At 42.3% G+C, this 27,842-nt stretch overlaps 1 protein-coding gene across 3 annotated transcripts in view; it reads left to right on the top strand.

The window, feature by feature from the left end:
* The window catches only part of grik5 (glutamate receptor, ionotropic, kainate 5), an 86,099-nt gene that overhangs the window by 25,987 nt on the left and 32,270 nt on the right, over positions 1–27,842 (top strand). For all 3 annotated transcript variants that reach the window (XM_056380599.1, XM_056380596.1, XM_056380598.1), the window contains 2 exons: positions 22,573–22,734; positions 25,438–25,602. In XM_056380599.1, the coding sequence (XP_056236574.1) occupies positions 22,623–22,734; positions 25,438–25,602 (277 nt within the window). In that variant the 5' untranslated portion in view covers positions 22,573–22,622. The remainder of the gene's footprint in view (positions 1–22,572; positions 22,735–25,437; positions 25,603–27,842) is intronic.

Genomic DNA, 27,842 nt, shown 5'->3' with positions numbered 1-27,842 from the left:
TGTATAGTTCAGATATTGTTACTTGAAACATTAGCGTACTGCTGCATTGCATAGCATACTAATATTACCAACACCCACATAATAATCCTCCTGAGTCTTAAACTTCTGCAATAACTACTTTTGGAAAGTTCATATTGTTCTGTTGTCTGGAAAAAAAGAATTCATTCGCAGGCTGTAGTAGTTGCAGAACTGTTGTGTTGGATTACATTAATCTGTACAGGTGTTCATGTTGTTTAGCTGACCCCTGTATTTGCCATTATATAAGTCTGAAGCAGTCACTTACTTTCCCCTCTCCCTCTTTTCTCTATTGTTATAAAGAATATGACCACAAAGAGATGCTGTTGACCACTTTGACCTTCTTTGACCTTCTCATTTGTTATCATTTATGAGTTTAAAGTGATTCAGGGTCAGTGTTTGAACTCTGAAAGCACATAAACTGTGCTCTCTCTCTCCTTCTGCCATGTTTGGCTCCCATTCTCTCTCTCTCTCTCTCTCTCTCTCTCTCTCTCTCTCTCTCTCTCTCTCTCTCTCTCTCTCTCTCTCTCTCTCTCTCTCTCTCTCTCTATTATACTCTCACAAACGCAACACACAAAAACGTACCTGCCTGACACAAACAATTTATTCCAATATATAAACAGTCTATACCAAATGCTGCCCAATTTCCAGGAGCATTCATGATTTTCTTTCTATGACAAATGGAACATTTATAGAACAAGAAATAAGCAGATTGCAGGAAAGATTCCTAGTCTTGCTTCAAATTTCCCACCCTGATAGGCCCAGGTGCTGAACATGATTGGTTTTCTAATAGGTAAGCTGGCTTGAGACACATTGATGATATGGGACCACCTGGGTGTGTGTATGTGCACATGTGTTTCATGGCCTGTTTGACAGCAGTGTGTGCATGTGTGGGAGAGTATAGGTGCCTTTGCCCTTGGTTGTGCTCATTAGGCTATTACGAGGATGGTGTGTGCTCATTACAGAGTTAAGATTCGCAAGAGCTGTCGTAGTATCGAACATAAAGTCATTCAGGAAGACAACAAAGAATGTGCAGTACATGATTTGTCCTCGTGTACCTTCAGTGGCACAAACGTGTGTTGAGATCAAAGACCGACAGTTAAATCAAGCTGCAATTGCCTCTGAGGCCAATGCAGAAGTGGCTGATATACATGCTGGGAAACTTAGGCTGTGGAGAGAGAAGTGCTCTGAAATTAAGAAAACCTGATTCAAAATCATATTGAAATTTGTAACATCAATCAAAGTCATCCTGCCCTACAATAACATAACACTGCTTAGCATTATGTTGTGCAGTTTACATTCGTCCAGACAGACTTTACAAGACTTGTTTTTTTAATTTAATAATCCTCTTTTTAGGGTCCTTAAATGAACACCCTTTCCCACAGGCCAGTGGACTGTTGCAGGTTAAAGGAATAGTTCAACTACTTTTAAGCTCTCTCATTAATACATATCTACATATCTTGTTTGTTATTTATATATATATATATATATATATATATATATATTCATACACAAACTGAGATCTATAAGTGACATGTTGTTTTCCAAAACTGTTCCTTTAAAGGTTACCACCTTGACAGACTGAGGCTAGTCGAGTGTTGAGCTAATGGACTTGTCAGACTTCAGTCCGGACACAGCTGTAACAATGTCACAATAGATGATCCAAAAGGCTTGAAAAGAGGCAAATATAAAGAAAAGGAAGGATCAGGAAGAAACTGTTATGACGATGAACATGAATGCCAACAAACAAACTGTTCAACTTTATCACGAAGGGCAGAAATTCTTGGAGCGAGTGCTGTAACAGATTCTCATTTATCTTAGCATGTGCATAGTAAACACCTTTTACTGTTTTAGAAAGACAGATGAAAGAGACTCTCAATGAGAGATTGGATTGATTTATAGAGGCTAGTAGAACATCAGCTAACTCAAATGTCACATCAGGACTTCGATTCTCTATTGACCCTTCAACTTCTATTTAGAAATCCAAAGGCAGTACATTACATGTTAGTTTGTCAATAGGTAATTGTACTTTTTCTGAAGTGGTCTTGGTGGTGATTTAGAAAATTGCTGTGCCATTAATGTGATGTTTAGGCTTAAATTGAAGCAGGTCTCTCGAGGAACTGCAGTATTTCAGCTCCAAGCAGGTGCCACGTCATCGCCAAAATTTGAAATTTCTGGCTTTGGTGTCTGATTTCAGCAAGTGATAAAAACTCCAGGGTTTAAAATCTCCCATCAGACACTGTTCTGTGATGTTACAAATGCTAATCTCCTAGTTTTCTTCAGTGAATGAATCCAGCCAATCACTACCTTCTGTCTCTTTCTCTCGGCTTCCAGCCGTAGCTGCTTGGCATACAGTGGATGTGTCCTCCTTGCAGACGAGATTAATGCATTGAAAACGAAATATACTGTATCTGCCAGTCAAAGAGAGCTAGATGTGTGTGGGCGACAGCATTCCCCAATTTACCTTTTGTGTGTGCTTAATAAAATAATTTCATCCGCTAAATATACATAAGCCTGGATTATAATATATGATACAAGATCAAATGCACAGACCTCACACTGTGTGCACACACATAAACCCACTCGCTCCTCACACACACACACACACACACACACACACACACACACACACACACACACACACACACACATGCAGGTCCATTTTCTCATCTCCCTGTTCATTGTCTCTCACCTGATGAGCATGTTTACATAGTGGTGCTGAGATCCCCGTGGTTTGCTGATGTTCCATCATAGCGTTCCCTCTCACTGAGCTGGCACTTCGCCACAGGGCTGGTCACGCTAATAAAGACCCTTTGAACTGAATCGAATTGACTCAAGACATGCGGAGAAAGGGGGAGGAGAAGTAAAAAACAGAAAGAGAAATGGAATTATGAACAAAGACTGAAAGAAAGAAAGAGATAATGAAAGGTTTTGGCCTCCAGGTAAAGACCTACAAAGGTACAAATCTATGGTTGTTGCCACTTTGTTTCCTGTTGACCACGCTAACATTAATAATTGAAGCCAGGTGACGTCTTTAGATAATTCTCGTTTCAACCTTCATTTTGACTTTGGAAGGTCGTACTTGAGGGGCATTTGACATCCTGACATCTGACATTTAAAAGAGTGGGCAGTGGACTTCACTTTGGCATTTTATTAGTTTCTTTTTTTTTTGGGACAGTACTTTGAAGTCAAAATTTGAAGCGAGAGAAATGTGACACAGGCCTGATTTGAACCCATTTCTGGCTTTCGTGTCAGTACTGGAGCATTGCCAGCCTTCATGTTATGCCCTGCTCTTCAGTTATTCCACATCTCTTACTATTTCTCCAATGACAAAGGAAGTCTTCAAATTTCTTGTCTTGATGCTGTATAATACTGTTATCCATTTCATATCTGTCAGAAGATCTTGTACAAACCACCTCGCCTACATCCTGAGAAAAATCTGGCAAATATATTCTTAGAGATCAGTGTCGATGAGCTTATTTGGAACCTGGTTTCACATTAGCAAAAAGGCTATCATAAGAACCAGACCGACTGTCAATCAAACAGTCAATTATGGCACAACAAGACATCCACGAGCAGGATGAAACCTACGGGCTGTGTGCATTAGTTACTGTACCACTGATGAAGCAATGTGACATCTTGTGTGTGGGCCTGCGGCAGCTTCGGGCCTGCAGAGGCTGTCTAGTCCGACTAATGAGGATGGAGAGAGAGGTCAGAGATGATAGCCAATCTAAATAAGGACCTTGATATGACTTTAACACTGTGTCATAGTGTGTCACTGTATATGTGTGTGTGTGCTCGGAGGTAATGTCCTCCCACCTTCCTGCTGTTATGTTATGACTAGCGTCCTCGCTCTGAGCCCACTGTCAACAGGAGGTGTCATCCACGCAGCTCAGCCATCAGCGCACTGCTGGCTGCATTCTGAACACTGACAGCGATGGGCATACCTTCACAAACACACAAATACACACACAGTTGCATATCTTATGTACTCTTTATTAGGCATTCTGCAAGCGTAGACAAATACAGGGCACGTATTGCACGTGCGCGCACATACTTCCTGCTCTGTCAGCTCTCCCACTGGCCATTGGTGAGTGTCCATGTTATGCAAACTCATAATAAAACACTGTCAGAAACTGTGAGTGTGTGTCAGCTCACCTGACAGGAGCAGAGGGCCGTCTTCCTCATTCGTGGTATCCCATTTTCCCTCTCTCTAACTTCATCCATCCTGAGGGAGAATCTTTACCACGGCACTTACATTCAGCTGAAGTTGACGTATACTCATTTAACACTGACACATTTCTTGTTTCTGTCTCTCTTCCTCATCTAGTTCATCTGTTACATCTGACCACTGTTGGATTTTTAATGGATAAAAAGCCTCAGAATTGTCTGTATCAAATTATAGAGCAGTTGCCAGGATACACTGGACATGTAATTGCTTACTTGAATTTGGTATTTTTTTGTTTTCAGGAAGTCTGTAATTTTCCCGGCTCAGCGGGACTCTGAATGAAAGCATGCCTGTCTAAGGTGGCATGCAGAGAACTATTTTGGCGTGCTATCTATGCTTTAATACGGGGCTTAGCAGCCACAGTGGAGTTGTTAAGCAGCATTGTAGCTGAATGTTAACCAATACTTTAATGCCAACAGGCCTCATTGTGAGTGTAGCTGTCAGGAAGAACAGGAACTAAGCTCCACACTGGGGCCTGTTTCATACACACACCGGATGAGCAGCTGATGGAAAAAGACGGTGCCTTGCAGAAGAACACAACTGACATTTGAACATTTGAACAATTCCCAGAGTTGTTGTTGGATATAATTCCTGGGTGGAGGGAAAGCATTTGAAAATTTGGTGTTAAAGCGCATATATTTTTTGATCATACATTTATGTGTGGGCTGTCATAAACACACTGTATACGACATCTCTTTGGTGTAACAGTGTTTACAGTATGCTGGCAGATACTACGTAGGCGTATATGTTTCAGTTTCCCCATGAAATATATGTTCACTCCTCTGAATAATTAAGTTACAATTCTATAAATCCATATGTTACCTTCTTGGCTGCTGTAACAGCTTGTATATAGTTTGTCAGCTGTTGTTGTTTTAGCCTGCAGGCCCTTGTGATGGGATCATTTAAGACTTATTTGCTTCAGTGATAGCGAGAGTGACACTTCCCTTTATGTGTCTGTATATGGAGCAGTGTACAAGGACTTCACTTTGTCACATTTAGAGCCATCTCACCTAGCAGCCCTATTCTTTGAAGGCATTTCTTGCCGCATGACTGGCTTTACTGCACAATAGATGAGTTGTTTAAGTTGTTTCCACAGCTGCAGGAATGTGATTGTTTCTGCAGCTCTTGACACAGAAGCCATAATGAAAGAGAACTGTTTTTTTTTTTTTCATTTTGTTTGTTTTTTTGAAGAACTGCTTCTCATATAATGGCTTAATTCAGGCAGGAATGTAATTTGCTGCACGTACGGATGTGAGACCCACTGGTCAATCATAGCAACTCACATAGCAACAAGACCTGCGTAGGACAACTGAAATAGATGAGATGAATCAGTAGCAGTCTTTTACTGCTGGCACACTTTATCTCCTGGCCATGACAACGGCTTTGTGATCGCTGTTTGTCAGTTTGTCCATGCATTCTGGGGTGGCAAGCATTGCCAAGAAAAACACTGCGGACAAAAGAGTCTAATTAGGAGTTGGAATAACTCAAATGAAAAATATGTAACTACAACATAGATGCGGTATTGTGTCTATCTGGGAGTGTTGCCTTCCCCCCTGAAGCTGTGTACAAGAGGTGAGCCACTAGCAGCGATGCCTTTGGTCGATTTGTACGTTCTTGATTGCTGGCCATGCGTACACATGTTGCAACTGATGGTTGTTGACCTGGCCACATGGCGAGTGTATGGTGCATGTCTCCAGTCTATTACACCATAGCCTGAAGTGAAACCTGAGGGTAACTTTCATAGACTGATGAGAGTTCACACAGCTCACTGCAGCCCCGGGTTGGGTGACACAGACGCATATAAGCAAACAGACGCACTTATGTGGTCAGAGAAGGGCACACATTCACACACTAACACAGATGGACAGGTACAATGTGTTCACAACCTGTTCAGTCACCCTCACACAGTCCAGAAGCATCCCTTGTTTCCGTTTTCTAGATAGGGGCGGCATGTCGACTAGCTCACCCTGAAAGAAAGGGAATTAGAGAGATGAGTGTGTGAATGTGCATGTATGTGTAAGCATGCTGTAGGGCATTGTTTGCATATTAGGCCCAAGTCCTGCATCACTCATTCCAGCACGACACATCAAAAAGACAGGAGCCGACGCTGCTGCCCGCTGACCATATATGGTTCTTCCTGCATCATCTAGGCTCTGGTTTAGCCCATTAGAGAAAGTAGGGCAGTGCTGGGTCCTGATGACCATATTTGGCCGGGTGCTCTGTCCCCTGCAGCCATCTTGCCTGCCTCCACCGCATGTTGCTAGGGCACTGCTGCTCAGCTCCTTTTCCTCTTGTTGTCCTCTTGTTTCTTCTTTTTTTCCCCCCTTCTTCTTCTCCTCTACCACCAGTTTTCGTCCCCCTCTTGGTTTCTCTTTCTGCGCATTTTCCCCCTTATCACTCCTTTCCCCTCCTCCTCTTCTCCTGCTCATCCTGTTACTGCGCTGTTTTGTCTTTTCTCCCTAAACCCGCTCCTTCCGCTCATCCTCCTTCTCCCTGCTTCACCCATCTTTACTGCTTCCTTTGTTCTTCCCCTTCTCATTACTTCCCGTGTTCCCCTTTTCTCCCTTATCCTTCCCCAGCAGGAAGCTGTGCGCATCCAGGTTTACTCCACTGGCTGTGTACAGGGAGCCGGGTCTGCTGGCCCCTGGCCTATTCTGGCTCCATCCCTGTGTTCCTAATCAGCCCTGCTGCACGATGCACACGTGTTTGCAAATTCATTAACTTACGCACATCCTCACACATGTGCGCACACACACCTTTGTTATGTATGAATCTGTGAGGGTGTTAAGCCTACATCTGCACACCCATGTGTTTGTTAATGCACTTCCACACACACACAATTTGTAGGAGCACATTAATTCTCTGTCTCTCTCTCTTTCTCTCTCTCTCTCTCTCTCTCTCTCTCTCTCTCTCTCACACACACACGCACACACACTCTCTCCACCTCCTGGCAGCGGGTTTGATCGCCTGGAAAATGAATACTAAATGCAGGGCAAAATGGTTGGCAGGGATCACCTTGGCTGCATGCAGCTCACCGCCCGCTCTATGCAGGCATGAAACTGGAGCACCTCCACACCTATCTCCTTACTCAGATATTCTTGGACTCCACAGCTTGGTAAGGAGACACAAATGGATAGTTGGCCTTTGTCAGTAATTTGGTGAGAGGAGGCTCCTCCTGTGCCCCGGCTGTAGCATTCCCTCGGAGCCCTCAGCCTTTCCTCTCACCGCCTCAGACTGGAAGGAAACACAGCAGGCTATGACCGAGCAGAGGTCTCTGCAGCAGATACATACTACTGTACACGCTCACATGCACGCACAAACATTGACATTCAGTATAGGCTCTCGTATATCCACAAGAGAGCACACACACATACTCACACAAGCAGAAACTATTTCGTTTCCCCAATCGCTTAGAATCAAAGGAGCAGGAGTAGCTTGCTGAGGACTGGGCCGACTGGGGGCAGGTCTTCCAGAGACTGAAGGGATCCCCCCCCCCACCCACACACACACACCCGCACACCCCCTGGCACAGTTGAATATTTTCCCTTGATTTTAAAATGATTTCTTAGTACATCACTATTGATAAAGTGTGATTTTAACCAAGGACCTGCAGATAATTACTCATAAAATCTTTATGGGATTATTACATTTTTACTGGAGTATGTGCTAATGTTTTTAATATGAAAACAATTCCTCTTACAATTGCACTGTCTTTGAGGTGGAACAGACACTTATGCAACTATATAGAATCATTTGAAGATAACCTCCAATTGTAATGCGTCTGAGTATGGGACCAATTGAATGTATGACAAGTTTTATAGTGCTGACCTGAGGTTTTTACTCTGTGTAGTGCAGCCATTTTCCGATGTAGTTTGAGTTGTTTGAGACATAGAAGCTTCGTTCTTGGACATTTAGTTGTAATATGGTTGCTCTTTTCTGCACTCAATGCTCAACCTGTTGAATGTCGTGCTGCAGTCTGACTTAAGCTGCATGTCTGATGAAGCCACTTGTTAAACAGATTTTTCACTCAGCTGAACTGTAATCTGCCAATTTAATACACACGGTGGAACAAAACGCCTGCAGGAATTGATCCAGTTTTATTACCATAATAATGCCATCTCAAGGGTTTGACTTTGCATCGTCGCATTCATGATGTTTGGAGACAGCATCTTTGCTGAATTACGTATGAGCTTCATCAGTGACACACAAGCACACACGATGAAAATACTGGGTTCCCAAAGGTATTTTCACCAGGTAAAATTAAGCAGATTTTGGCCATAATACCAGCTAATACTTGGAACTCGATTGTTGGTGTTAAACCGTACTTGGTAACCCGTCTCTAAAACCAGAGTAGAAAAAGGTTAGAGTCCTTGCACAGCAAGAAAAAGACAGATTAAGGCCCTTACCATAGCGTATTGTGTGCGTTTTATGTCTGCATGTGTGTGGCAGGAGAGAAGCATGGCTACTTGGATGGAGTGTTTACAATACAGCCATGTCGGTGTGTTTATATGCGATTATGAGTCTTTTTATGTACATGAGATGTGTTCGTAGCACGGCGGGAGTGTGTTTGCGTCTGGGTGTGTGTGTTTGTGAGTGGGTAGTGTTTGCCTCCGTTATCAATCCGGGCCAGACGACAGAAGCCCTTTAGCGGAGAGTTAGTTCAGTTTAGCATGAAGATGAGGTTTGTTGGCCCGCGTGTGCCAGCATTACTTTGCCGAGTGTATTCCTGTGTGTATGTGTGTCAATGAGTGTGTGTTAGTGTATATGTAGGGTGTGTGTGTGTGTGGTTTTTGATGTCAGCTGATGGCTGCTACTGTTTGCAGATGTGAGCGTTAGGTAATCACAAAACACAATCACTCTGGTCTATTCCTGAACCTCTGCCATTATATATAGCATTCTCCTCACCCACCCACAACCTCTCACCATTTTTCTCTCTCTCACACACTTTCTTTTTTTCTCCCTCTATTTTCCATCTCTCCTCTGCCTCTGCCTCTGCCACTCCTCATCTCTGTCCTCCATCTCCTACTCCCACACTCACTCTATCTCTGTGTTTTGTTATATATTACTGCTCTCTGTTGTTTGTCTCCGGTCCCTGGACATTTTTCTTGTCATCTCTCTTTTTTCCCCTGTTCCCTCACCCGCTGCCCCCGAGCCCTACACTCCCCATCAGTAACACTTCCCGCCTCCCCAGCCTTTCTGCACCTCTCCTCCCTCCTCACCCTACAACATCCCTTCTTTACCCTTGCTGTCCTCCTCTTCTCCTCCTTTTTTGCCTTCCATCACATGTGTGCATGCTGTCGGAGAAGGAGTATTGATTGCACGCTTGGATGACAGGCACAGTAATGGACGACTTGGAGTGTGTGTGTATCTGTGCGTGTGTGTGTGTGTCGTGGAGGGGGGGTGGTGTTTAAGCAACAGTCCTGGCGATAACTCACCTGACCAAGCGGACGGCCGCCGGGCAGGCAGGCGGAGTGAGAGGTGCTGCAGCACGCAGCACAAGTTGACAGGCTGCATTTGAAAGCAACTGAGCCAAATATTGGGCAACTTTCAAATCACACCCTATTTCTTCCTCGGGGAACTCATTTTTGACCAGGCGCACCATGTGAGAACACTGGCAATAAAACGGACGAGTAAATTCAGGAACTGCAGTCACTAGTCTCCCTTGCCATCACATTATAATGTTTTACATTTATCTCCGACATGCAGGATATCAAAAGCGCTGTTTTCAAAAACACAGTGCGTTTTGTTGTTGCCAAATCCTGAACCATGCTCCTCAATAATCACCACTGCAGCATGGACAGCAACGCAATGCGAGACATACATTGCAGTTAAAATGCTAATATGGGTGATTCAATTAAAACTATCTCTTTTCCATCGCCCATAACACCATTTTGTGGCTTTTTGTGTCCACTCTTTTATGGATTATTATGGAAAAAGAGAGTCGGTTTCTTTTCTCTCAGGCAGTTTTTGGACATTGTCATAATGATTGCAGAGCTTTATGCAGCAGCTCCTTTTCCAGCGGAATAGCTTTTGTTTCATGGTGCTGATCTAATAGAGAGAGCCCGTGATATTTGGGTTCAGGCCGGAGAGGCTACTATTACAAATACTGTACATATATAAACCTAATTCTGGTACATCTGCAGCACACCAGCAGCCTAATTATGTGATTTATATACACACCAGTCGAATTCAGCGTGTATTACTAACAGGTGTGTTATCATATCGTTCCCGCTCTCATAATGTGCAGCACGTACAGTACATAAATACATGTTTATACACACAAAGTCACACTTTGTGAATAGATAGCACGTTCAATCTGTATTCAGAAATTGAAACATAAAGCTCTTAGGCATGAAAACGGTGATATTACACTACAAATAGTAATTCAAATAAATAAGCAATTGAATAAACACATAGTCCTCATACATAATTAAGTTAAAGCTGACCTAGATCAAGTAACGTGAATGAGTGATTCTAATTTCAGATGCCAGTAGTAAGCTGTATAAAAAATGAATGTGGATATTCATAATTCTGTAGTAAGTCGTGGAACTTCTAAGGCTAATGTACCATGGGCTAACTAGATGTATTATGCATTTATTCACCAGTGCTTGGTACTGATTTACTGAACAATGGAGCAAACAAATGCTAATCCAGCATTAAATATGGTGCTGTTGCATAAATATTCTAACAGACATTGCTTTTAGCATATGCTACCATCTATTAGCATAGAGCCCGCGGAGGGATAACCAACAATTTAGCATGAGAAAGCAGAACTGAATGTAGAGCAGCAGTGTTTGACCACTGAATGACAAACTGAATCACTTAATTGACCTTGTGAAGGTTACACTGTGGTCGGGGAGACACACACACACACAGAAACACGCACAGGCTGAAATTGACCTGCATTTTTTTCCCCACAAAATAAGCACTATAGCCCTTTATTTTCTTTTTATGTTCAGTGGCTCTTCCGCAGCGAGGCAGCTCTCCTGCTCAGCTCAAACATTCTTTGTGGAGACGGTTCAACAGCCGATCTGTCCTGCTGGTGAGGAACATTAAATATTGACTTACAGATAGAATCAAGCCCCAAATAGCAAGAAATGATTCATCGTTTGTCAGATGCGATGTTTTTGATCATCAGAGCTGTTGTTATGCTTCAGACCTCTGGCTTCTAGTGCGCCGCTGCTGACCTTGGGCTGAATCCATGTTGAGATGAACTACATAGTGTTACAACTTACTTCTTAAAAACACAATCTGAGCAGCTGACAACACTGATAAGACACTCATCTGGTGCTCCAGGAGAATATTACAGATTTAAACACAACAAAACACTGTCTTTTACCTCTTTTTGCATTTTTGATTTCTAAATCTATATTTCATTGGTAGCTCAGCAAAGTCTGAATTTGAAATAGTATTTTTTTTTTATCAATTTGTGTTCCTTTAACTCGTTCCTTGTATACGTATTGAAAAATGTATGCACAGTGCAGCTGTTTGTGGCAGGTTGTAAAAAAAAAAAAGAAGTCTGATTTCCATAAACTGGACAGGGTGAATTTTGCACATTTGTCCCATTACACTCAAATGTGATGTGCTCATCAACAACAGTAAAAAACGCCCTTATCCCCAAAGCACTGCAGCAAAACTTGTGTTCATTAATCATACTAAGTGGTTGAATCCTCAAAAAGTCCTCACTCTTGCTTCATGCATGATGTCCTTCTTTGTTTCTCAACTGGGCCTGAGAGGTACACAGAAGGAGAAAATGCCTCTTGCCCGGGGCATCTGAAAACAATTTGAGAATGCTGTTGTCGGCAATGCATCTAGCACAGATGGATACACAAATAAAAAGCTTTTAATGCAAAACTGATGCACAGCAACATTTCGAAAGTGCCCAGCCACTCCATATTTCTGTATTTTGCTGAATCTCGCTGCCCTCCCCTTCTCCCCTCTCCAGTCACTCCCTATCAGGTCTAATAGTGTGATGTCCCGTCTTGAGCGGAGATGACCAATTTTAGACTCAGTCATGGGTGACAGAATTATACAACATCTTGAGGAAACACGCAACATATTCAGGCAAACTGTGAAATAAATTTCAGGGGAGTCAAATTCTGATAAATAAAGACCATTCGCCCCCCGGTTAGACCACATCTAAAAACGTAATTATATGATGAATTCGATCTGATTAATATGTACATATTAATGCATATTGTACAATGATAATCTGAAACAAGCAGCTATGATAGAACATATGCACAGCCTCGGGATGAGTATAATAAAATATGGTCGGATGAGAGCAGTTTTTCATGGACAGTATTTAAATACAGATATTGAAATTAATATGGTCTGTAGGCTTATACAGTAAAATTGAAAAACCAAGTAACGCTGATGGAATCATTTGATTAAGAGGATAATTTATGGCATAACACCAACAGAATACTGAAAAGTCATTATTTTCTGTCCGTTGCCTCCTCCAGTTACGTGGCATTTTCTGTGCATTTGAGCAACTCCACAATCTGGCAAAGGACATTATTAAAAATTATTTAACTGGCATTTCCAGTGTGCTGGATATTGCAGAATGGAAGACAACACGGAAGGGAGGGAGTGACATCCACCAAGGTCACGAGCTATATTCGTACCCATGTTGTTTTTAACATGAGACACAATGAAAAAAAATCCCTCAGGGCTTCATTGTGTTATGCTATTGCTTTTGTGACCTTTTTAATATGGATGATGCTGTTTCTCTTTCTGTTTTAATGAAATTGCTCATACATAATCAGATCAATTATGTAATCCAATACAGCCACCAGGAGTGCCCCTGCTCGTCATAGTTTCTGTTCCTTTATCTCTCTACACCTGCACATTCAAGGATAAGAAATAGTTACCTTGAACTATTTGTGGTATTTCAAGTATTTCTTCATCTATCTGTAGGTAGTCTACCATATTTCGAGTTAGTTTTCGATTTTCCTGCTGTAGTAACATGGAGACCGTATTAAGACCTAGACTTCAGATTGTCACTGAGTCAACACAGATTGGCGCTGTCTCAAGTCTCATGGCATTATTCATGGCTTATAGTCACCATCTGGCACTAATGCAAACTTCTCATCTATTTTCGCAGCAGCATCAAAAGTAAAATGTATTTTTCATGCATTTATCCCAAGGCACAGTCCTCAACACAACCAGAAAACAATGTCAGATGAAGCAACATGAAGTAAACAAGATAATTACTACATTTGTATTCATTAGATTAAATTATTTTTTCATCTACTGCCTGGCGCCTACTTAACTTATAAATGTATTACAGTAACAGATGAAGAAACAAGTGAATATATGAAGTGTTGGTCATCAAGTGCTTACAAATGGCCATTACTGCTACTTACTGTTATTGTTAGTTTCATCACTCATCACCTTGTCTGATCATGTCAATGATCAAGTTGAATGTCTGTTCATAGAGAGACATTTGCTGGAAACTCGAAATTATGTTTTCATATTATCTTATTGATTCTCCGGATGCCTCTCATAATACCTGCAACGATCACCACTGATCTCTTTGTGAAATGTCGTAAATGAAAGAGAGCTGGCAGAAAATAAAACACTACGAGTTTGTTTTTTTTAAACAGGATTTTAACCCTGGATTTCTACATTAGTGCTTGACAGTTTAACTCTACAAGAGAGCATGATCATTCATCTCCTGGAATGGGAACAGTGGCTTGCCCTACATATTTTGGTCTTTGCGTAGTTGCTTTGCATAGTTGCAAGTGAATCCTTTTCAGATGTTGAACTGAGTCTGAGAAGAGCAGTCAGAGAGAATTTGTCTCTTGCCCCGGGCAGCTGAAAACAAACCAAATTTGAGCATGCTGCTTTCTGCAGAGCAAATTAGTACAGACGAAAACACAAACCAGAAACCCTCCATGTAAACTTGAAACACAAGAGCACTTTCACAGCACTCAGTTGTCCCTTTATTTTCATGTTTTTATTTTTTTCTTTGGCTTCTCTCCTCTCCTCCTGGTTGCTCTCTATCAGCGCTGATAGTGTGATGGCTCGTCCAGATGACCAATTTTAGATGTAGTCGTGGGTGACAGAATTATACAACAATGTGAGTGGACACGCAACATGTCCTAGTCATACAGTGTGCGCACCGGAGTCAGGCGCAGCGTGCACACTTGCTCCCAGTCACGTAGCAAAACCACATTCTCACTGTTTCTGCCTCTCACTACTAGAGACCGGTCAGAAACACACACTGCAGCAGCAATGAAGCCCCGCCTCACATGACCAGTGGGCTCTGACTCCTCGATCTCTCATTTACCTTTTCCATCACCAGCTCCCTCCCTTCTTTCTCTCTCCGTCTCCCTCACCCTCCTCCCCGCTCCCACTACCTCCTCCTCTCATCCTCGACTCTGTTGCCACGGCAGCAAAACCTGACAATGAGAGAGAGAGTTAGAGAGAGAGAGAGAGAGAGAGACAAAGGGAGCAAATGCCATCTGAGTCATTTAAACCACAACCTGTGTATGTGTGTGTTGGATATGTTTGTGTACATCTCTATGTATCTGTTGTGTGTGTGTCTGATGTGTGTGTGTGTGTGTGTGGCGCGTGGGTGTCTAAGTGGGAGAGCTGTGTGGAGTTGGTTCATCGGTTCATCACAGAGCCATGGCTGTGCGAAGGCAAACATTCTACCTTTGTCTGCCTCACAGTGTATAGCAACGTTGTTTCCGTTTTCCATTTTAACTTCTGTGTAAATATCTGGTTATTCTAAAGCAATATTCCCTCACACACTCCCAGTGATTCACACACATGCTCTGACTGATAGAACAAACTAAACTTTTGATCCTGGAGTGAGAGGATCTTTATGTTAATATGAGGTCATGACGCCTCTACAAAGAGTCAAGCCAAGCCAGAGTTGTACAGTATGTGAAGACTAATGAAGCGTACACACGTCTCAATGGGCTCGACAGACTCACACCAATGGTGCTAAGCTCTCTAAGAAGACAAGAAAAATACTATTCACACAAAAACTCTTTAGCACAGACGCAGGAAAAAAAAAAGCCTCAGGAGAGGCAATTCAAAAGGAAACCCCTCCTCCTCGGATGGCCGGCTGTGTAGCAGGAGGAGTAGTTGGGAGAAGACATCTACTAAAAAAAATGAGCAGAAAATTGTAACAGTTAGTAAAAATTCAAAACACAGGGGACTTGTAGTCCAGCAATGGGATTATTATAAATCAAACACTAAAGTATGTACCAATACTGTTGTATAACGTCCTATAACTAAACCCATACCAGCCATTTAAGATGAAAGCAAAAACATTTAATTTCCATCCACCTGATAGTTAACACTTATTTAAATTGACAGCACTCTGCTCTCCCGCAGACATTGTTCTCTTTGCAGCGCCGTGTATAGTAATATCACTCTTATATTTCCAAGGCTTTTGTTCTGAATGCAAATTTTAGCAAACAAGCCAGGGGGCGAGTGAGTTCAAGGAGAGCTTCCTAATTGTGATTAAACTGCTCTGCTTACATAAGCTGCAGCTGCAACAGGTGGGATCTGCGTCGACAGCTAGTGACACTGAACAGCACATCTTTTTTTAAACAGCTCCCGGGGAAAGCAGTGCTCTGAGCTTCACCCCACACCACCCAGCCCCTCCACCCCTAGACTGATCTGATCAGCAGGTGGTACATATGCAAGCAGGAAGGCTGAAATGCAAACTCACCGCCGGCATGTACAAACAAACAACACGAAGACATGCATCGACGTAGAAAAAACAAAAAGACATGCTCTTACGCACAAGCAAACGCACACACACAGTGTTCTTTGAACCCTCTTCAAGAGTTAGTGTATGTGTACGCAGCTATATTGGATGCTTGTGTGTTTGTGTGTGTATGTTTGTGCATGACATACTCGGATGTGACAGTGTCACAGGAGCACGGTGGTTCCCCAAGCAGGCGGTGTCACTGACTGAGGGCCTCTTTGTCAAGGAGAACACTGGCAAGAATTTATCCATGTCCAATGAACAGAGAGAGAGAGGGAGAGGGAGGGAGGAAGGAAGGAAGGGAGAGGAGGGGGGACTGTAACAGAGACAGTGCACTGTCGAGATTGAGGAGAGCGGTGAGAGCTGAGATAGGGAGAGAGAAGAGAGAGGTCAGTAAAGAGACAGGGGTATAGAGTGTTCCTGAGGAAAAGAGACAAAATAGATAGAGGCTGAGTGAGAAGAGATACAGATACAGAGAATGGAGAGAGAGAGAGAGAGAGGGAGAGTGAGAGAGAGAGGGGGCAGAGAGGTAAAAATGAGAGATCATAGTGTGTGCAGCCCTGCTGAGGGAGGACAAGGTGATCACATAGGGAGTGGGTGGGAGTAACAGCGAGACAGAAGGCTTGAGACTGGACTTACTTGGGTTGGACGCGGTGATGTAAACACCTGTACAATTTAATCACAGCCCCCCAATAAATACCAGGAAGCTTATAATAAGGGCTTCAACTTTTTTCATTATTTTTGATGACTTGTTTATTCTACAAATAAGAAAGAGAGCACAGTTACAGCGCATGCACATCACATGTAGGTGCAAGGCTACTGAAAATCAGCATAGATGAAGCACCTGGGCACTGACACCAAACCGCAAATTTATTTATTTGCTTATTTAAGTAAATAGTGTTTTGATCCTCCTTGGAGTCTGACACCCCCCCTTATTCTATTAATTGTCATGCACTTAAGATCACTTTTAGGCCTAAGGGGACATCGTCAAATAGCTTGTTTTATTCACCCATCAACCAAAACCCAAAGAGATTCAATTTACAATCATATAAAAAAGAGAAAAGCAACAAATCCCACTTTTGAGTATTAAATGTTTGGCATTTTTGTTTCATAAAAGATTTACACATTTCCTCGATTGTCAAATTGTTGATTAATTGTCTTTCAGCTCTGCCCCCTGGAATTATGTCCATATTGAACGATTCTGTGCCACTTGATTTATGTCGAGTGCCAAGTGTTCTGTGCAAGTCATAGGGTATGAATGCAGTTAAAAAACACTAATCACAATCTCTCCCTAACCGTAGCACAACGTGTCAAAGTTCGGTCTGGCAATAAGTTTTGGTTTGAGAGGTGGAGAATGGAGATTCAACTCATTTTTTCAGGTTGCAGTTTTTTGATGTTGCTGTATTAAATTGCACCACGACAGGAACTCTTCTCAGAAACAAACATTCAACACCAGAAGCTTCACAGGGTTGTGTTTATTGCCCTACTGTTGAATTGAATTGCATTATTTACTATAGCTGTTCATGTTATTGTGTCCATCCCCCTTTATATGACTTAGTTTGCATTTAGAATAGTTTTAAGATATGGAGCATTTACTTTTTCTTATTCCATATGGCCAAGCTAATGTAACCTTTTACCCAACATTCTGCATTCAAATAAACATTTTCAAAAATCTAATTTGAGATATACGTACCCGCGTCCTGGGAGAACGACATCACATGAATAAATCATATTTGCTCAAAATGTTGAACCTCACCTTAAAGTCTGGCATGCCTCAAATCTGAAGTCTCAAGAGCCTGTATCACTGAGAATTAAGAGGGGCAATAAAAAACAGGCAAGTTGAAGGTAAAACTCCACAAAAAAAAGAGGAAATACTGAAACAAAGGGGATAGCAGGAACAGAGAGACAAGACTATAGAGAGGAGGACAAAGGTAAAATAGGAGAAAAAGGCAGAGATGGTGAGATTACAGAGGTACATGTTAGAGGAGAGGAGAGGGAGCAAGTGCAAATGGGTGCAAAGTAAAAATGCTGAGTCAATGCAACCAAAGAACATGTGCTGCTGCTTTGATATTAGATGCAGACACAAAGTACTAAACACTTAATCCTACAAAAAGCTAAAAGAGGTGAGCAAAGGGTCCTCTGTATTTTTCCACTCACACTGACAGTCCGTGTACACACACACACACACGCACACACACACACACACACACACACACACACACACAAACACACACCTCCCCACTCACCCATACTGTCTAGGGGTTAACAAATGTCCTGACTCCCTGTGCTCATTCAGGGACGGCAGCCCAGCTCTCCGCAGCAGGCGCTCTCTAGTCAACAATGACTACTAATTGTGACAGGAATGAGCAAAATAACACTTCTGTCCTGTAATGACTGGCGGTACAGTCTCCTTAAATCCACAGCCACTGAAGCCGTTCCACTTGCAAATTCAATTATGGGAATGATTCATCCTTCCATTATGATAACTGTCAGATTTTCTTGTGTCATACAATAAGGCAGAAGGGGAAAAACAAATGATTCGTCAGCCCCCCCACCAACACCCTTCTCCTCTCCTTCTCCTCATCCCCCCCTCAAGCTGCTTTTCTCCATCTGAGTTGTTTTTGTCTTTCTCCACATCCCCCTTTTCTTGTACTCCTCCCCTGCTATCGCTCATCCTCCTTCCTCTGCCTTAGTCTCCGTTCATCCTCTCCTCATCTGCCTGGGGGTGTGAGGCGAGATAGCGTTCCCTTGTTTTTTTATTTTCTCCATACCCCCCCCCCCCATCCCAGTCCGGCCCTTCTTTTGCTTCCCCTCCCTTGTCTACCCCCCCCTCCCCCCGCCACTCTCTCTGGATAATTAAGATCTCTGATTTTACGGTTTTCTCTTTCATAATAGGCACTGCAGACACTATAAGCAAGCCGCCAAGTCTCTCTCTCACACACACACACACACACACACACACACACACACACACACACACACACACACACACACACAAACAGCAAGCACACACAAATATGCATATGCGTTCATACACACACTAAGATGAATGCATGCAGCAAACAGCTAAATCTCCAACTGGGATGAATGTCCCCTCTCTCACTCTCTGTTCTCCCTTTGCCTCTCTCTCTTTTCTACTCTCTCCCGCACACACACACACACACACACCCACGCACACACTGTGAGTTAGGATATTTATGTATTTTTGCTTTTGTGTATTTCTCAGTGATGCCAACATGCAGGGTGACTTACAGCAGGGTGCAGAATGAAAGCGAGTGAGGGCGGCTAGAAGCAGTGTTCTCTGTACAGCTCAGACTAGTCTGGCTCCGTTCGGCCCTCTTGCTGCTCCAGCTCCCTGCAGACTAACACCCGACTGCTACAGGGACTCAGCCATGTACTACTACAGCAACAGAGCACGTACAGCAGCCAGACACACAGTCCTCGCAGATTAAACACGGCAATAGTATCTCACTATTTTCTCTCGTTCTCTTTGACTGAATCTATTTCTCTGACCCCCTCCACCTTATTCTACTACATTATAGCTACTTATTTTCTTTTACTCTCCTGCAATAGGAGGAACATGTAATCAGAAAAAAAAATGCATTTTACTAATGAATAGAAGTATTAGGAAATATAAGTTAATATTCAACACTGTCAGAAGTACTCATCATGCAAAGTGTGTGAGATCAAGATTTTTTGACAATAGTAAGTCAACCACAGGAACAGCATGTCTAAATCCAAATAACCAACAAAGGTTACGTTGCGTAAAGGTTCGTTTGTACTGTGCCTTTGGGATATTTAAGGTTTTGTGTAGTGTATCCAAGTGTATCCAAATACAGACAATGAGGAGAAAGAAATCTGTCATTAATGATAAAGCATTAGGCACCATGATAAACGGAGCTGAACTTATGTATGTATGTATATAACATATATGTATGTGTGTATGTGTATATATATATATATATATATATATATATATATATATATATATATACACACATATATATATATATTTTTATGTAATTTATAATTAATCATTATTTTATTATTAGCATGTATTTTGGAGGATAACTAGTAGCTGTGGTGGACTAGAAACTACAATATTTCCCTCTGACGTGTAGTGGTGCAAAAGTATAAGCTAATACAAATCCTGAGTGCAGCACTTGAGTAAATGTACTTTCCACCACTGCGCCTCTGTCTTTCCATCTCTATCCTGCTCTGCGTCTCTCTTTCTGCAGAAACACTTTCCAATCTCTTCTCTCTGTATTCAATTTTGTTCTTTTATTCCCTCATCGTCCCCAGCCCATTCCCTCTGCTTCTTTTTCTCTCTCATTCTCCTTTCTTCTATCACAGCTTTCCATCGCCCCCCCGGGCCCCCCTCCCCTTCTCTTGAGAGTATAGATGCTTTAATCTTCTCTGTCTAATGCTGTCAATAGCTCTCAATAACAATGAAATAGCACCGGTTCCATCCCATCATTGATGAAGGCATAGCCTCAGTTAGGATCTTATTCGTCATCATGGCAATCTGCTCCTTGGTAATAGCCAATCAGATGGCTCCTGTGAAATGCAGCGCTCCCATGATAGGTTCCCCATTGTTTTGATTGACTGCACCTGAGGGCCCGCCACTTCAGCTGGGCTCGATCAATACGCCATCACACTCGCAGAAGCTAAGCGCATGCTCATACATGCTCTGGAATAAACACACAGGTCCGGGCACCAAACACACACTTTGGTGAGGAGTAAATTGAGAAAGAGACCGCTGGTGTGGGAGGCAAACAGAATACAGTAGTAACAGCCAGCAAAATGGAGTACTGTGCACAATACACAGTTGTATGACAGCAGTTTGCCGTATCTCACTGTGCGGTCACAATAATCAGCTCTTTCATGACTGTCTCTGTTGTAAATATGCACCGCTATACACATGGACACAAAAATGACCAAATGAGTGGAATGAAACATTTCGATGAAGTAATTATTTACTGGCACCTTCAGTGTAAGATACTGTGTTTAAACAAGAACGATTTATTGAAAACAGTGAGTGGGGGGAAAAAAAATGACTCCCCCACTGTTATACTATGTTGTGTCACACACACAGCTGGCCTTACATAAGCCCTGCCTTTATTCGCTTTGAGCTGTGGTAACTATAATGAGAGCAACACAGCCATTTGCACGGTATGGCACACGCTATTAGTATTATGAACATGTCTGCGCACATGTTTGTTCTCCCTCAAAGCCGAGAATGAGAGACATATAAAGTTACACAGGAAGAAAGGGAGGGCAGTGATTGCTTAGAGGGTACAAAGAAAAAAAAGAATTATGTTTGGTTTATGACAGAAGAAGACAGATTTAAATCACAGTCGCAGATATTTTTTGATGTGCTTTAAAAATCAAAGACAAAACGAGTGTGGGAAAGGTGAGTGGGGATAATAAAGACAAAGTGATGATTTCAAAGTGAAAAAACAGGGATGAAGGTGGGAGGGATGTTCGAACAACACAGTGACCGACAATCCACATCATCTGCCTCTTTGATGTACACACAAGTGTATGTGCAAACACACAGCATCAACTCATTTCCACCCCCGCATGTACTTGTCAGAGTCAAAGGTCAGCCTTCTAGCTCTTGAGCACCCCCTGTGTTTACAGCTGCAGGGGTCAATTGAGGGTCATGAACTGAGTCTTTCAGCTGTCTGTCAGACCTGTCTAAAGCTCAGACCGGTGAACCAGACATTTGAAACATTCCCAGGTCAACATCCCTCACCGCTGTGGCCACCATCACCAGCGCCACCCCTCCCTCATCCTCCCTGCCTGTCTGTCACACAACACTCCTTCTTCTCTCCTCTGTCTTCATCCCTCCCTTCATCTCTCCATCCTTTCATGCTGCCTTGTCATGTTGTCAGTCAGAGCAAGGCTTTGTCACTCCTGGAGAGGGATGCTTAGCACCAGTGGAGCTCGGTTCATCTCTCTTGGTGTACTTTTTTTTTTTGTGTGTGTGTGTGTGTGTGTGTGTGTGTGTGTGTGTTTTTTGTGTTTCTGTTCAGAGGTGGGGGGTGATGGTTAGGTGATGGAAAACATGAGTAAGTACAGACGTGTGTGGGCGTATTGTATATGGTTGTGCATGTGTTCAGAGCATAATACTGTTCAGCAAGTGTTTCTAGTATGACTGTATCTGTGTGTTTGCATTTGTTTATACGCACGTATGCGTGTGTACGGTGTAGATGTGTTTGAGTGAGTGCACTGTGACGATTGTTGTGATGGTTTCCTTTGAACCGCCTCTCGAGATCTTTTCAAGGCTGAATACTGTCACTTCTAAACGGCAGACTTTCCACGGGGGGACATAAATAGAGATGTTTGTACTGTATTTTATTATGAGACAGGCTGTATGCATGGGACTGGGCTGCCTTTTGTGATATGACAGTGAACATCTTCATAGTATGAAAGTCTATTCTATGTGCTGTCAAATTAAAGGTGCACACACTACGTGGAAATGACAGCGTAAACTGAAGATGAGCCGCAGGATGACAATTTGAAGAGAGACATCTTGTACCAAGACGGTGGTTTGTGTGTCCAGTAACACGCTGTTTGTCCTCCACTCCTGCAGGTGGTGGTACAGGCAGCCAGCAGACCATTCTCCATGAGGAGCAGTAGAAGATGCCGGCTCTGCCAGCACTGCTGCTGTCAATACACTTCCTCTCCTTCCTGCTAGTCACCATGCCGCCACGCTCCCTCAGTCAGGCCCCCCTGCTCTCCTCCGTCCGTATGGGTGAGTGGTCAGCCGTCCCTCCGTCCCCACCTCCCCTGGGTGAAAAAGTTTCTCAACATACTTTTTGTGTATGTGCGTTTTTTTTTTTTCCAGCCGCCTTTAATGCCTCAAAGTGGTTTTTGTCACATTGGACAGTACAATAAGATACAGGGTGACAAGAAACCATTTTAAGGCCAAATAAGCATAAATAAAAAACCTGTTGTTGTTATTTCAGTACAAACTTGTAATAAAAGTTTCCCCATTTTACTCTTCTATATTGTAAGTGATTGGCAGATAAAAGTTTCTCTTGTTGTTGTAGTTTCAAGATTTCATTTTTAACCTTAAAACCTGCAGGTGTGCAACAACGCCTCTTAGTTTTTTGGACAATACTCTGAGATGTTTAAAATATCAGTGGATCTCTGACGTTTTCTGGAAGCACTGAGGATATTTGACTGACCAAAGCAGCTCATGTTACACAGATGTTCGACAAAAACGTAAACATAACATAATCACAACTGCAAACACTGTTACAAAACTGGGTAAAGAAGTGTTTGTCAGCTGTGTAAGTCAGTATTTTGATAACTGACTGACTGACTGACTGACTCCATCAAGACGAAATCATATTAGTCCAAATACAGTCCTGATTGAAATTGTTGCAACCATGAATTTTTAAGTAGAGAATTTAGAATTTCTTCAGAAATAAATGCAAATTAACCAATTTTGTATAATCAAAATATTTTTGAAAAAATGTCCAAGGTCATTGGACAAAATAAGATAAAAAAACAAACAAATTGCACAATATTAAAATAATACAAAATGTATTCCAAACACAATTATTATGACAGTTTCTGCTACTTGTCCTCTGTTATGCGTTGAAGTTCTTTTAATTTTGCAGGGTCCTTTTTGCAATGGCAGATTTTATCTCTCTGCAAAGGTTTTCAATGTGATTTAGGTCAGGACTCATTGCTTTGTTGGCCAGTTTTAAACAGTCCGTCTTTTCCTTTTCAAACATTCTTTTGTGCGGCTAGATGTGTGCTCTGGGTTGTTATCCTGCTGAAAGACCCAAGACCTTCGCCTCGTACCAAGTTTTCTGACACTGGGTAACACATTTCGCTCTAAAATGCCCTGGTAATCTTCTGATTTCATCATTTCTTTGATATATTCCGTGCCTCCAGTAATAGAGGCAGCCGAGCAGCCCCACAGCATGATAGATCCTCCACCATGTCTTACTGTAGGTGGGGTCTTCTTTTCCTTATTGGCTCCATTTTGTCACATATAAACAAACTGATGCACTGCATTCCCAGAAAGCTCTGCTTTGATGTCGTCTGTCCATAGAACATTATCCCAGAAAGACTGTGGCTTCTCCTCTCGGTTTAGTGTGTGGTACGGGCTGAAACCACCACTCCAGATTGCTCCAGATCAGTCTGAAGCTCTTTAGATGTCTTGTGTGGTTTTTTTTTTTCCCCCACAATCTGCTCCAAGCCTTCACATCGAATTTCTTCTTAGCACCACATCCTGGAAACAGTTTTATGACTGTGAAACTTCTTGATAACATTGTGAACTATTGAAACAGGGATTTCAAGATCATTGCCGATTGCCTTGGAATCGTTATGTTTTTTTGCTAAAAACATTTCTGATGCGCTCAGTCAGCTCTCGTCTTTGCCATTGTGAAAAAGAAATTTGAAACAATCAGCCCCGTTTTACGCAGCACAACCATCAATCGATGGTTAACTCTCACGCTGACAAATAAACACGTGAGATTAATTTGATTTTTTATTTTGTTTGATGAATTAATTTGAATTCAACAAAAAGGTGTCAATGATTCTGTCCAGCATGTTTTTTTTTTACTTCACAATATCAAAGCATTTTGTTGTTGTACAAGGACTGTTTATACAAACTTGGCTAATTTGCATTTAATTTGCATTTATTTCTGAAGATATTCTAAATTATGTATTTAAAAGGTGTCCCAATAATTCCAACCAGGACTGTAATTTAATATGTCAAGGGGAACCTTCTTGAAAATCATGACAACATGGTAAATACAGATACACTGGACGGACAAAATAAAACCAAAGGTACGAGCTAAAACCAATGATACTGTATATCACCTACCCTTGGTATAAATGTTTGCGGTGCTGATTTAGTTTCTTAAAGTTTTATTTGATCAAGTTTTTATGTATCATCAGTAAGAATGTTTCCTTCTTTAAAGGACTAGTTCACCATTTTGGGAAATATACTTATTTGGTTTCTGGTGAGGATCAATATCTCATGTCTGTACAGTATAGATGAAGTTAGAGCCAGCAGCCCATCAGTTTAGCCAGGCTAGCTGTATTGCTTCCAGTCCTTATGCTAAGCTAAGCTAATTGTCTCTTGGCTCGAGATTCATATTTAACAGCTTCTTACTTTGCATATTACCCAAAATGTTTAACTGTTCCTTTCATTTCTAATATAGTTTGGATTTCATACCACTTACTATGTTGAACAACATTAGTTTCTTGCATTCCTTTTCAAGTCAGTGGTTATGATTCCTCTGTCAGCTCCACTCATCTTCCCAAATACATTCCCACCCACACATGAGCACAGGCAACACTGTTAAACAATCATCCACCTCTCACTCTCGCTCATCTCTTTTGCTTACTCCTCTCCCGTTCTTCCCGTCTCCCGGTGCCGTCCATCTTCTCTCCTCTGCTTCACCTGTCTCACCTTCCCTCTCTGCCTCTCTAGCGGCAATCCTGGACGACCAGTCTGTGTGTGGGCGTGGGGAGCGGCTGGCGCTGGCCCTGGCCAGGGAGAACATCAACAGTGTGATGGAGGGTCCGGCCCGAGCCCGAGTGGAAGTGGACATATACGAGCTGCAAAAAGACTCCCAGTACGACACTACCGACACCAGTGAGTGGAGTTGATGCACACCAGTGAAGACCAACAGAGCAGATTCACACAACCCTGCAAGAGTGATGAAATCCAGCTAAATCCATTAGAGTCCAATAGGGCATAGTGTCTAATTACCACAGACAAAAAGTGACCACTAAAAGTACCAGTAGATATTATTAGTAATATGGAATATAAATATTAATAGTGACTAGTACAGAGTAGAAAAGAACTGTAGCCTACTGAATACTGCAAATTTTAATCCAAAAAAAAAACTATATAAATACATTTTCTAAAAAGTTGCCTTTTATTAGCAAAAAACGCAAATGATGACTAGAATGACAAAACACCACCACTTTCATGTGATTAGGAACCAGTAAGAGCTTGTGCAGATTACTTAACATGTCATTGGAGACCAGTAATGGGCCACTAAGCCTGTCTCATTAAAAACAGCGGACCAGTGCCCTCCAGTAACAGCTGGAACTGGCTACTGCGCAGACAAAAACAAATCATCAAATACTAATACAGATCAGCAGTGCGGGCCAACAGAAAGCAGCACCATACCAAAGAGGCTGCTCCATTAAATTTGTATTGATATACAGACTTAAAACAGAATGTTTGGAGTCTGTAAAGACAGAAGATGTACGGCTGAATCTAGCCACAGAGGAGACACAGACTCCCTGCTCCTATTCTAATAGGTCAGTGACCCTGCCACAAGCTACTGGCAAAATGTCTCTGTGTGCTTGAGAAGGGTTGTGTACATATGTGTATGCTTGAGTTGCAGGCGTATGTGTATGTGTCTTTCTGTGTGTGTGTGTCCTTGACCGATGGGCAGGAGACTCTGACAGGCTTGTTTGCTTGCAGTGTTTTTTTGGTCTCTGGATCAGAGAGCTCATCATCTTACAGCTACGGCTGTCTGAGGCGTGCTTGCACGCATACACTCGCGCGCACACACCGAAGCACACACATACACACGCCCCCACACACGTGCACAGGCATTTATACATGCACGCATGCACATCCTTTTCTGCAGACACACTCATACATACGGGCACAGTGTGGGCATATGCACTCACACATACTCAGGCAGGCATACACACAGACAATGACAGGAACCGAGGAGGACTAATTGGGATGAATTAAAATACCAACCAACTCTACCAGCAAGAACAGAACTTTTTCACTATCAGAATAACACAGTCAAGTCACCAGACTCTGCTGTATCTATGACAGCATTTTTCAGGTGGGTAGACAGAAAACATTGTCACTGAAAATAAACTCGGTGCTTATCAAAGAGATGCTGTACGAAAACATTTCAATTACATTTCTCTGTTAGCTAAAATTTTTAGTGCCCGAGTGGAGAACATGATCCAGCTTCGGCCTGTGATGGATCAACACAGCTGGTCAACAGCAGATACCACTCACATATCCGGATGCTAGATATGAAACTACAGCCTGCAGCAGGTTAGCTTAGCTTAGCATAGAGACTAGGGGAAACAGTGAAAACGGCTCTGTCCATAAATGTAAAAAAAATAAAAAATCCTCTGACAGGCCCTCTAATGTTAATCAATTAATGCATTGTATGTTATTTGTTTAATCCGTACAAAAAAACCTCCCAAAGATGGCAGTTTACTGTTTTACTGTGTTATGTGCGAGACTATTTCGTCTGGCAACTGCTCTTTGGTTTTTGCATACATTAAACAAGCGAAATATAATGTGTTAATTAATGAGCTTTAGACAAGGTGGTAGACAGATTTTGTTACATCTGGACAGAGCCAAGCCAGCTGTTCCCTCCTGTTTCCAGTCTTTACGCTAAGGTAACCAAACTGGTTTCTAGCTGTAGCTTCATAATTATCGTATAGACACGAGGCATCAGTCTTCTCGTCTAACTCTCGCCAAGAAAGCAAAAAAGCATATTTCCCGAAATGTTGAAGTATTCCTTTAAGCATTTCCAAGTTTCTTTTGTCTTTGGCAGCTGGACTTGTGAGTCTCTTACGGCTGTTGATCAGTAACTAGACTATAGGCTGGTCAATTAGTCGAGTATAAGACAGACAATGAACCTGATCTGTTCCCCCTGTCTACTCAACATTGTGAAGCCATTTCAGACATTTGCCAAAAAAAAGCAAACTTCAGGCCCTCGCATGTAGAGCTTAGAAAAAAGAAAAGCATAACTTAAACTAAATAACTAAAAAATCCAGTTTTGATGTGTGACAAACGGAAACTTACAGAAATGCTCCTGTGCTGAGTGTTTCACAAAAAAT

Source organism: Seriola aureovittata, chromosome 7 (assembly GCF_021018895.1).
Source record: "Seriola aureovittata isolate HTS-2021-v1 ecotype China chromosome 7, ASM2101889v1, whole genome shotgun sequence".
Lineage (NCBI taxonomy): Eukaryota > Metazoa > Chordata > Actinopteri > Carangiformes > Carangidae > Seriola > Seriola aureovittata.
The sequence above is the reverse complement of the archived record's forward strand: the minus strand, read 5'-3'. Positions and strand labels throughout refer to the sequence as shown.